The sequence below is a fragment of the Pithys albifrons genome, chromosome 27 (assembly GCF_047495875.1).
Source record: "Pithys albifrons albifrons isolate INPA30051 chromosome 27, PitAlb_v1, whole genome shotgun sequence".
Taxonomy (NCBI): domain Eukaryota; kingdom Metazoa; phylum Chordata; class Aves; order Passeriformes; family Thamnophilidae; genus Pithys; species Pithys albifrons.
Window position 1 is genome coordinate 1757700 of NC_092484.1, and position 12002 is coordinate 1769701.

Genomic DNA, 12002 nt, shown 5'->3' on the forward strand with positions numbered 1-12002 from the left:
GTTGGGAAATCTGCCTGCTGCTGGGTGAGAGCTTCACATCTGCCCCGGCTCTGCAGTGGGGGTTACTATGTCCCCCCATCCTGCTATCCTATACCCCTGCACCCCTTTTTGCACTAAAAGACAATGCAGAACAGGGTGAGGAAACTGCTCCTGTGCCCACAGTATCATCCCAGAGCCAGGAGGGCTCTGGAAAAGCCAAAAGAGGCATTGAGTGGGAGAACAGCACAGTCCCTGTGTGATCCACAGCAGCTCTGGGGACAGTGCCATGTCCTGGGAGGTGTCCTGGGGTACTGTTGCTCCCATCTCCCCGCCAAGGGAGGAGAGGTTTCAGCCCCGTTAGCTCACAACCCAAGAGGAGTCAGGGCTGGGAAGCTGCTCTGCTCTCTCTCTCCCACTCAGGGAGAAGCTGCATGGTGCTGCCAGGGCCTCTCACCCCCTGAATTACACAAAGCAGCAACACCCAGAGAGGAAGAAACAAGAGGAAGACACTCACTGGCACTCCGAGGCTCAGCCCCTGGAAGAATTTAAACACCCCCACCCCAAGCACCCCCAGCAGCAGTGAAAGTGGCCTGCTCTGCACCACCATGGTCATGGCTGGGCTCTTCATCCTCAGCCTAGGAAACTTCATTCTGCTCCCAGCACTGGCCATGGAAGGTAACAGGAGAGCTAGTGCCACAGAGGAAGTCCGCAGGGTGGGAGATGGAGACCCTGGACTGTAGCACTGGGGCACAGAGGAGGCTGATGATCCCCTGCATTCACCAGGTACCCAGGGAAGTTGGATCATCGGAGGAAAGGCAGCAGTGCCCCACTCCCGGCCCTTCATCGCCTCCATCCAGATGGATGAGAAGCACATCTGTGGAGGCTTCCTTGTGTGGCCCAAGTGGGTGATGACAGCTGCCCACTGCCTCATTCCCAGGTGAGTCTTGTCCCCATGTGGGACCCATCCCCACTGAACCTAATGTGACCCCTTCTAACCAATATCCCTGTCTCAGGGGGTTACGCACTCCTGAAGCTGCCCCATCCCACCTGTGCCCCCCTCGACCCCCTGGCCATCCCCCCCTTCCTGGTGGCCCCCAGCCGTGGCAGCGCCTGCTTAGGCCCCCCCTGGCCGCAGGCGCAGCCCCTCGGTGCGTGTGGTGCTGGGCGCCCACCGGCTGGAGGAGCCCGAGGCGTCCCAGCAGGTTTTCAGCGTGGTCGAGTCCATCGCCCACCCGCACTACAACCCCCGCGCCGTGGACAATGACATCCGCCTGCTCCGGGTGAGTCTCGCCTGCCACTGTCCTGCCACCGGGCACCCAGCACAGGAGGGAGGTGGGGTGCCCCAGGCGGGGCCGAGCCGACACTAGATGTCAGTGCTTCTCCGGAGAAGCAGGACCGCACCGTGGGTGTGATGGAGGCATCGAGGACACACACAGACCCTGTCCGGGTCAGTGACTCTTGGGCAGCCAGTGTCTAGACCAGGCTGGGATCAGTGCAGAAGGGCTGGGAGGAGGGTCCACCCTCTAAAGAAGGAGGGGCAGGGCTGGGGGCATCATCAGGAGGGATGAGCCGGGAGGGGCAGGCTCTGGGGTGTGGAAGTCCCAGGCAGGAGCAGCTGGAGGGCTCTGCCCTGCAGCAAAGCCATCCACGTCCCGTCTGCCCACCCAGCTTAACAGGTCAGCCACACTGAACAAGTACGTGAAGCGGATCCGTCTGCCTTCGCCACACACCGACCTGAGGCCCGGCACCGTGTGCTGCGTGGTGGGCTGGGGAGACACCTCCAACTATGGCGACCAGCCTGATGAGCTGATGGAGACCAACACCACCATCGTCAAGCGGAGCCTTTGCCGGACACTGTGGAGGGGCAAGGTCTCTGCCAACATGCTGTGTGGGGCCAGCCGCAATGCCACGCTGCAGGGCGTCTGTGCTGTGAGTGCACCCCTAACCCCGAGCCCCTACTGCCCCGTGCTGGGACACCTGCTAGTCTCTCTCCCACGCTCTCATTTTGCAGGGTGACTCTGGAGGACCCCTGATCTTCAAGGACAAGGTTTATGGCATCGTCTCATTCTCTGGCGAGAGATGTGGGGACCGCCGGTTCCCCGACATTTACACCAAGATCTCCAACTACATCGACTGGGTTCATCGCACTGTGCGAGGACCTCTCCATCAGAAGGGGAGGCCAAAGCCCTAGCGTGGCTGGGAGGGGGTCCAGGGGACAGGCAGGCTGTGGGGAGAGGGGCTGAGATGTTTCCCAGGAGGGGACAATAGGGCCAGAACTCCCAGGTCCTCCAGCTCTGGAGGGGTTGGGAGCTGTTGCTCAGGGCTCCTTGACCCAGGTCAGGGCCAGGAGCCACCCTCTGTCCCTTGGTGAGGGGTGTCATGTCTCCAGTGACTCACACAGCCTCTTTCAACAGCAACATTTTCCTTCTTCAATAAACTCTTGGTTTCCACCCTACTGCTCCCCTCTGTGCTCTGGTCCCCCCGATTTCCCCTGGGTATGGGTGGGTGGAGCAGGGGGTGCAGGAGGAAGGAGGGCATTGTGGCCCCCACTCAGGACCAGACCCTGCTCCAGAGAAACCAGGAGCTGTATCCAGGTGCTGCCACCCCAGCCGCCTTCCCGCCGGGGGTGGGGCTCCCCATCCCATCCCATCCTGTCTCATCTCATCCAGCCTCATCTTGTTCCATCCCGTCCCACACCGCACCCTTCCCACCGCACTATGGGACCCCCCCCAAACAGGGGAACCACAGACACCCCCTGGGGACAGGCAGGCTCCCAGCTGCGCTGGCAGAGCCCACAAGGATCCCGTCAGGAGCCTCACCCACCTTCCCCACCCGCAGACAGGCACTCACCCCACTGGAGCTGAGTGCCCACAGTGGCCAGGGGATGTGTACTGAGCTGCTGCTGGGTCTCAGCTGAGACACGTGTGGCTCTGCCCAACGTTGCAGATGTCTCCAGGGACGGACTCAGACATTCCTTGCTTTCTACTGTTTGTTTTATCTGCAAATTGCTGGCATGCTGTGGCTGCTGCAGGGCCATGCACAGGGTCAAGGGACACAAGCTGTGGTCGTCAGTGGCCTTGTGGATACCCAGTAGAAGACAGAGCCCTGCCGGGCTGTCAGCCTCCAAGGAAGCCCCAAATCCCAGCAGGATGCTGGCAGACACAGTGGAGGGCAGAGACCCCCGGGAATGCCGGGACAGGGCTGCCAGCCCTGGGGCTTCCGCACGCTGCCAGGGAGCCTGGAGAGCCGGCGCCTGTCCCAGCTTGTCCCAGACCACCCAAAAACCAGTGGGAAGGCGGCGCCTGACTCACAGCCATGTTTTGGAAGCTGAAATCGCCCGCTCATCACAGGAGCTGCCGTTGCTGCCGCAGCCCGTGCCCGCGGGCTCGGCACGGGGCCACGCGCCAGCCGCTTCGGGGGCCAAACCCTGCGGCGGGGCAGGCAGGACGGGGAGCTGCTGAGGGCAGGAAGCGCTGCGGGCGGGCCGTGGAGGAACCCAGGCCACTCACCACCCCATGTGGCAGCTCCGGCACCCAGAAAGGCGTGGGCAGCCTTTTGGGAACTCATATGCACCCAGCCCCAAGAGAAGCAGGACATCACTGAGCTGGGTGGGCAGGGAGGGTCTTGCAGGAGAAACACCCATACCCATCTCAGGTTAACTGAGAGGTCTTTTCCAACCTAAATGATTCCAACAGTCTTTGCAATGCACTACCAGGCTGGGCAAGGTTGTGAGGAGCTTGGTTTGGGGCTGGGGGGCTGTGCCATGCCAGCCCCTGGCATAGGGGACATGGCCAAGGGGGATCCAGCAGCAGTTCCCGTGGAGCTCAGCACGTCAAGCCACAGGCTGCCGCCCGGGAAGCATCCCACATCAGGACCCAATTACCGGCAGGAATTGTTTTGTGAAATACCAAACCCTCATGGCACAGCCCAAGATTGGGAACAGATTTATCTGAGTCGTGGGTTGCTCTTCCCTGCTCTCCCCTTCCCTCCCACTGCGCTGAACGGCCTTGGCCGGGCTGGAAAACCCCAGCGCCAAGCCAGAGCAGATGGGATGCGACTCCTCACCACTGCTGGAGCCTTCCCACATCCCCACACCCCAGCACGGGGGCACAACCCCAGGGGCAACAACATCTCCTGCGGCCCCAGAGCCTTCCCAACAAAACTGGACCCACAGCACCATTTAATCTGGTTTATAATTATAATCCAACTCTAACACAGCCATAAAATGCCCCAACAATACAGAATAGGAAATGTGGGTGTTCCCAAAGCATCTGCCTCAGGGATCAGAATCCAATCATACAAAAATAGAAAATAAGGTATTTTTATATATAATATATATGATATTTATATAAAGTCAAGAGCTTTTTGGTGTCAGAGCTGAGCTGGTATTTACACAGGTGACAACAGAAAGAAATGAGAGAAGGAGTAAAAATAAATACAGGTGTGGGCAGAGCAGGGGGTGTGGGGCCACGCAGCCACAGTGTGGGGGTCGTTGGGAGGATGGGCAGGGCCAGCTCCCCCCACAGCCCAGGCTCCATCTGAAGCTATTCTGGCAGGCAGGGATGAGGAGGGCTGGGGGCAGCTGCCCTGGGTGATGGGGTCTGGGCAGGGGTTCAGAAGATATGGCCGCCACTGCACCAACCCTCCAGGCACTGGCATTACCTCTGAAGATGGTGGGAGCCAGGTCTGAATGGGCCTGAGAAAGCCTAAACTGAAATCCCTTTGAGCACACACATGCTGAAAACTTTAGGAGACAATAACACACATATTTTTTTAATATATATAAAAATATATATCTATCTCTCTCCAATCTGATGCAGCGTGCACTGCCTTTCCTGCTGCTGGCAGCTGGGGCTGAGCCCCCCAGGGAAGGTGAAAGCACAGATTCCCTCTAGATCTTGAGATCCTGGCCAGAAACGTCAGCAGAGTACCAAGAATTAATCCAAAAATAAATAGGCCCAGGGCTGCTGGCCAAGGACACATGGGAGGGGGGGGCCCATGAACACCACTCCACACCACAATAGCAGCAAGGAAGGGCACTGGCCAGTGGAGAGCTCTGCTGGGCACTGGGTGGGCACTGGAGCATCTCAGCGCAGCTCAGCATCACTCTGTCCATGAACCTCCATCCCTGCTCCCTGTCTAGCAGGATGGGAATCGAGCCCCCTGCGACTGCATAAAATACACAGGGATAAATAAGGATCTTTTTATCTTAATAAATATCAGGTATATGGTTTGTACAATATACACATAATGCCCCTGTCTCCCGGCTCCGGCTCAGCCGAGGGAGGATTCACACATAGTTCTCTTCCACGCTGTCCGTCTCTGCAGAGAATTTGGCCGCTGGAAACAGAAAGAAGCAGTAAGAAAGGTGTGAGGGGTGACCAGGTTCTGGGGGTCCATGCCCACTGCTCCCTGCCCTGCCCTGCTCACCTGAGCAGCTCCCATAGTGGCGCACGCCAATGGAGCGGCCACGGTGACAGGTGGCCCGCCGCAGGTGGCACGCCGAGGGGTAGGTGACGTTGTTGTTGCCACAGAGGGTGTGGTCCAGGCTGGTGGGCTCAGGGCAGGGAGCCGTCCGGCACATCACACAGTGGGCGCTGCCCGTCTGGTCCACCACGCAGGTGTGGGTGCCAGGGCACACCACACTGGAACAGGACTCTGCAGGAAATCACATGGCTGGGGTGACTCAGGGAATGCCCACTCCTTCTGTGGCTTCTCCGACTCAGGCAGGCAGTGGACATCAATCCAAGGAAACCTGGTCCCCTCCCACCTTTTGCTACTGGGGGACAGAGAAGAGCTGGGGACTGAAGGGTCCCAACCTCCCCCACTGATGATGTTCCCAAGGGCAGGGGCTGGCAGAGGCTGACATTCTGAATGTGAGGGAGAGCGTGGCCCCAAGCCTTCAGGCTCAGCCCCGGCCAGAGCTCCTCCACACGGGAGGAGCTGAGGTCCAGCTGCAGTGGTGGAGTGCGGGGCTGAGCCCGTTTGGCGCAGCGGGACCTGGCCGGGCCAGCGGCCGCACGCAGGTGCCTTGGCAGGGAAGCAGCAGCTGCTGCAGCCAGGCTGGCAGCCGCCGTGCTGGCCCCGGCAAGAGGGAAGGACAGGGTCACCCTGGACCCAACCCAGTGCTGGAGCAAGGGTTCATGGGGGTGGAGGGAGGCTGTGCAGCAGGATCAGGCCCTGCACAGGGCTCTGCCAGGAGGAGTGGCACGGGGGGCTCGTGCACCTCCATCATCCCTCCACCTTCCTCTTTCTTTCCATGCTGGATTGGAAGATTTGGCATCTGCAGCTCCCAAGCTCTCATTTCTTGCCCCATATTTCCCTGTGCAGCCCAGAGCTCGACAAGCAAAGCCTTCCAGAGAGCAGAGCTGGAAAAATAACCATAATCCTTCTGACAGCTCTTGGCAGGGCCAGGAAGATTGCTGCGCCCTTTACAAAAGAGGAAAAAAAAGGGGCTTGACGTTTTTAAATGACATTTTAGGGACTGTTACTGCTCAGCCCACAGCGAGGCCAAACCCCATCGCACAAACAAGCCACAATGACCCCTTAATGGCCATCAGGACCCGTGTCCTGAAGGTGAGACCCTGTACTGGAGTGGACCTTCCCTCTCTGGGCTGCAGGGGATGGGGACAGGACATTGACAGGATAGGAATGTGACACGGTGGGGCTGGGGCTCGACTGCACCTACTTTTACATTTGCCTTGGTACATCACTTCGAGGTCAGGGTGGTCTCTGCACTTGGCAGTTAGCAGGTCGCACTCATCCCGGTAGGTGTAGCCGTCAGAACCACAGACCTGCAGCTTGCGGGGCAGGCTGGAACAGTCAGGGGCACAGGCACACTGGGGACGCCCGTGCTTCATCTTGCAGACCTTGTCGGGGCCACACACCACCCCCTCACAGCTCTCTGGGGACACAGAACAGCAACACATGAGGACATGGCACCAGCTGCCCTCCACCATGGAAGGGCCCGTCCTACCCAGCCCCAGTGTGACAAGGAGTGGGAGGGGGCCAGCATTGGACCTTGCAGCCCCAAATGCCCCCCAGGTGACAGCACACATGTTGACACCAAGCTGTGCCAGCAGCATCTGGATCTGCTCAGCTCCGCCAAGGAGCAGGTCATTGACTGTGGCTCTGCACAATCATCCAGCGCTCACCCCAGCCAGAGCCCCGGCTTCACTCAGCACCAGCTCACTCCTTCCCATCTATTTATTCTTTGGAAGGAGAAGTTTCTTTTTCTTGTGCAATGGAAAAATCTATCTCTGCAAGGCCCCAGTTCCTCCAGAAAGAGCTGGGCTTCGCAAGTTGTCCAGGCGATTGGGAATGCCGCTCCCAGCAGACAATGCCTGGCCCTGTCTTGAGCTGTGACTGGAACACAAGAGCGGGAGGCAGCAGCCAGCGCCGGTCCCCAGACAGGCAGATGCTTTGTCCCCCCCGGGTCACCTCCCGGCCAGCACGGGGGCCGGGTTCAGGGGGTCCCGCCAGTGCCCCAGGGCCGTGCCCACGCTGGCGGGGATGGAGAGGGGCCACTGGCTTTGAGCAGGGGCCCATCCTGGTGCCCAGGGGCCCAGACACTGATGTCTCTGCAGGGAGAGGCAAAGGGGAGAGTGGCAGGGATGGGGGCTCTGTCTGGGGCAGCTGGACCCCCTTTGCCTCTCAAAGCACACTCATCCCTCACCCCAAAGGGCTGACCTGCTGAGCTCTCCAGGGTATGGGCAGTGCTGGGACCCCACAAGAGCAAAAGGCTTCCCAGGATGGGGGTTCCCTGCAGATGGGATGTGTGGTGGGAGCTTTGGGAGGCCCTGAGGGGAATTTCCCTGTGGAAGAGGGGCCACCCTGGGAGACAGCAAGGAGGATGAGAAGGAGGATAAAGAGGAGGAGGAAGGGGAAATTCCCTGTCTGCTTGGCCTGAATGTCCCTAGGGGAAATTCCTTGGTTTGCTGGAAACTGGAAACAGTTTCCCGGTTTGCTCTCTGATTTCCACAGCTGAGGCTTGATCCAGGGAAGGGAAGGCTGACACATGGGCACTCCATGACAGAGGGGTACAGCTCTGTGTCCCAGGGCTGCCAGAGCAAACAGGACCCTCATCACCCTCCGCTCTGAGATGCTGCCAGCAGGGCAAGGTCCAGTTGTCCGGGCTGTCCCAGCAAGGGAAGGAGGGGCTGGAGAATCTGCCTGTGACCCTGACCCCACAGCCTGGCTCCCCTCCTGCACTGGGTCCTTTGGGGGGACACCATGTCCTCAGCAGCTGGAGCCAGGAATTTCACTTCCCCCCCAGAGACCCATTTCAGAGCCCCAGGGGCCCAGCCAGCTCCTCCCCGTGGGGCTCGGCTGCCCCGGCTGCAGTCCACTTAACCCAGAGTAACCTCTCCCAGCCCCACAAGCCCGGGAAGTGGGAGCACAGCTCCTCTTATCCACCCTCTTCCAAGGCCTCTGGAGCCTGGTGAGGAGCTGCACCAGCTCCATCTGGATGGGACAGGCAGGGACTGGCTGAGGGTGGGGGGTTGTAGTGCACGTGCCGGACGGGTTCTCCAGCAGTTTCCTTAAAGGTCCTGCTGCCAGATCCCATTAAACCCCAGAAGTCTCAGCCTCCACTAGTCTGTGGCCACTGGTAGTTCCTCATATCCCCTAGTCTCCCTGCAGAGGTGAGGGCAGACCCCTGGTCAAGGGCTGCCTGTCCCCACTGCACTTTGCCCCAGGCATGGGGGAGCCCCTGGAGAGCGTCCCAGTGCTCCCAGCTCCCGCCAAGCAGAGATGGGGCTGGGGCCAGGATCTCACTCAGCTTTTGGCTGGCATAGAGTGCAACCCCAAGCTGCAGCCAGGATGGGTCTGAGGAGAAGCCAGTGTAGCAGTGCCGAGGGGTGCAGGGCGCCAGAGGAAGCGGTTTTGTTAAGAATCTTTTCCCCCTTTATCCAAATAACAACATGACCTTCCTAATCCCTGCTCCTGCCTCTTGCAGGCAGCAGGTCCTCGAGTGTATTTTCACACAGCCACGCAAGTGCTGGGGGATCCATGCCTCTGGCACACGCCAAAACATCTGGCGGGGCTGGAACTCACAGCTGGAGAGTTTCCACTTCTGGAACTGCCCGTTACATAAAGCCATTTCATACACACACTGGGAGGAGCGAGGGGGAGCGGAGGGGAAGAAATAGATCTTTTTTCCTTAGAAAAACCTGATGAAGTTTCCCTCTGAACAGTTGTGATGAGGGCAGGGGCAAGAGGCCCCAGTGAAGAGAGGTTAACTTGGGAATAGGCAGCCCCAGCTCTGCTCCATGCACTTGGCTGCCCGGCCAAAACCCGAGTCACACGTCCTACTCCGTTGGGAGAAAACTAAAATACACACAAAATGAGAGCAATAGGAGGACACAGACTGTCCCACCAGTTCTGACCCACAGCAGCATCTGTCCAGGAGCTGCAGCAGCAGCAACATGGTGTCAGCAATCCCTGGGGTACCTGTGCTCTCCCAGACTGCCCAGAAGAGCCCTGTCTGGTAAGGGACAGCCCAGCCCCATCACTGCTGCATCACTTGTAGCTGCAGTCTCTGAACATCGCCCCTGGGCAGAGCTGAGCACCACAGCAGCCCCTCACTCCCGAGTTCACTCACCTTTGCAGGGGTGGCAGGTCACCAGCCCCAGGAAGCCCAACAGGCTGATCTTGTTGCCTGGATAGGTGTAGTTAGACCATGCCACGTCCACATTGCCATTGGCACAGCATTCCTCCCATGTCACACCCGTCTTCAGGATCATGGTGCACTTGGCCTCCTTCCCCTGCTGCAACCAGCAGATACCACCTGTGAAGAGGATGGAGGGTAAGAGATCCCTGCTGTGCCAGGACTCCTACAAAGGGCAGTGAAAGCCCAGCCATGGCCAGGCCACACTGGGGCAGAGGCACAGGGATTCCTCCTGTGCCTGGGAGGAGTTGGGGAACCTAGAAACACTCAATTCCAGCTCCTATTGCTCCTTTGCCATAAGAGCTGTCCCAGAGCAGGCAGTTCCAAGAGTCCCGGGTGTGGCAGCTCCATGCCCTTATAGCCATGCCAATGTCTGCGAATGCTGACAGCCCTCTTCTGTCAAAAGGCTCCAAAGCCAGCACCGGGACCACAGAGTTGCACCAGTTATCTCAGTTCTCCCAACAATGCTCTGGGAGATGCCCAGCTGGTGGGCCAGGGTTTGGGCTTGCAGCTTACCTCCTCCCTGCCCTGCCCTCCCTGCCTGCATCTATGCCCAACTCCTGCCCAGCCTCACAGGGAGGGGGCTCCAGCCTAGGGTGGCAGGCAGAGCAGGGCCGGTGGACAACCACGCCATGAAGGCTGGATCTCCTGGCGTGTGCCAGTGGTCCCATGAAGGAATTAAACCATTCCTCGGCACGGGGCCCTGACACACATGGACTCTGCAAGGAGCATCTGAGCCAGTGGCTGGAGCACGGGGCACTTGCCCCAGCCCTTGGGTCTGGGCCAGCTCTGTGGCACCGGATCGCACTGACTCAAAAGCCTGTTTGTTCCATGACCCACCAGCAAATCAGACTTTTTTTTTTTTGTGAGTGATTTCTTTGCAATTTCCGCCTCTGCAAACCAGCCTCTTGTGACGCTTATTTGGGTTCGTGCTCTCATTAGCTGCGCTTGAGGTTTGTTAAACGGCAAAAGATGGGAGGGAGGGAGAGATGGGGGCAGGGACGGGTCCTGCACTGCCAGGCGGGAGTCGCTTTCCTCCAAAGCAGGGATTCACCCTGCCTCGAAGCAGAGCGCACCCCAGACCCTCTAGCCCTGTCTCTCCCCATGCACACGGTTTTGGTTCAGCCATAGGCACATGGGGGCTCCCAGCCCGGCTGCATTCGCGGGGCAGCCGTGGATGGAGGAAATCCTCGGGCTGGGGGAACCAGCGTCTGGACGCCTCCGGCAGCAGCATCAGGCGCGTCAGTACGCGGCTGCCATCGGGGGTTTATCCTCCACGGATTTGATCTGTTGATCTTCCAAGTCCAGTTTCCCGTTACAACACCTCGTGGCTCCCACTCCCCACGAAACGCTCGACATCGTTCGAGGGGAAAATGGAAACTCCCGCTCCGATGCGGGAGAGTCGACGACGGCAGTACCGCGGCGCTTGGAAGGGGTGATGGAGCCCCGGTCCGGGGTCTCAGGACAAGCCTTCACAACAGCCTCGACGCCGTCAAAGCACCGTTTCGAAAGCCCCTAGCTCCGGCAGCGAAACCGGGAGCGTCTGAGCTACGAACTCCACATTCCGGTCACGGACCGGTCCCCCTCCCGTCCTGCCCCTCCGGGAACACGCAACCCCCAGCCAGCTCTGCCGCCCCCAGCCCGCGAACCGGGATCCCCGGGGCACCCGGGGCGCAGGATACCGGGGCCGGGCAGCGGCACCGCCGCGATCCGGGTCGCGGCACGGGGGCCGGGCGGTACATTGGGCGTTCGCTCCCGCCGCGCAACACCGGGACCCGCCCGACGGAGGGACGGCGGGGACCAGGACACCCGAGCGGCACCGCCGGGCATCAGACATCCGCCGCTTCTCCCGTTAAAGCAGATTTGTGCCGCCCAGAGCCCGGCACTTGCCCGGCGGGACGGGACAGCGGCGCCCGGGGGAACCGCCCGATATAACGGCGCCGCGACCGCGGGCCGGGCCACCCCCGCCCCGAGCACCTGCCGGCGGGGAGCGGCGTTACCGGCGGCAGGAGCGGAGCGGGCAGGCGGACCGCGCTGGGATCCCCGCTGAAACCGGGATCCCCGCGGCTCTTACCGTGCGCGGCGGCGGGGCTGCAGAGCGCCAGTAGGCAGAGCGCCAGCCGCAGCGGCATGGCCGGGCCGGGCGGGGACGGGCCGGGACGGGCCGGGGCGCTCCGGTGACCTGTTGCTGTGAGGCAGCGGCGAGGCCGGCGAAGCTATAAAGCGGCGGGGAGGCGTGAATCACCGGGCGGGGCGGCGCGGGGGGGCCGGGGCGGGGGCAGCGGCGGTGGAGTCGGGGGGCAGCGAGGGGGGTGAGCGCGGGGGCGCGGGGGGTGGCAGTGAGGGTCTGATTGTC

The 12002-nt window shown here is 60.6% G+C and overlaps 2 protein-coding genes across 2 annotated transcripts; one reads left to right on the forward strand and one right to left on the reverse strand.

Moving 5' to 3' along the window:
- Positions 1–551: 551 nt before the first annotated feature.
- PRSS57 (serine protease 57) lies at positions 552–2207 on the forward strand. Its single transcript, XM_071578206.1, has 5 exons — positions 552–654; positions 763–916; positions 1115–1259; positions 1648–1908; positions 1991–2207. The coding sequence occupies exons 1-5, from the start codon at positions 585–587 to the stop codon at positions 2168–2170; spliced, it is 810 nt and encodes a 269-aa protein (XP_071434307.1). The 5' UTR covers positions 552–584; the 3' UTR covers positions 2171–2207.
- A 1965-nt stretch (positions 2208–4172) lies between these two features.
- FSTL3 (follistatin like 3) lies at positions 4173–11832 on the reverse strand. The gene is made up of 5 exons (XM_071578069.1): positions 11721–11832; positions 9581–9766; positions 6668–6883; positions 5410–5637; positions 4173–5319 (listed from the first exon to the last, which is right to left on the reverse strand). The coding sequence occupies exons 1-5, from the start codon at positions 11776–11778 to the stop codon at positions 5270–5272; spliced, it is 738 nt and encodes a 245-aa protein (XP_071434170.1). The 5' UTR covers positions 11779–11832; the 3' UTR covers positions 4173–5269.
- Between the last annotated feature and the right edge of the window lie 170 nt (positions 11833–12002).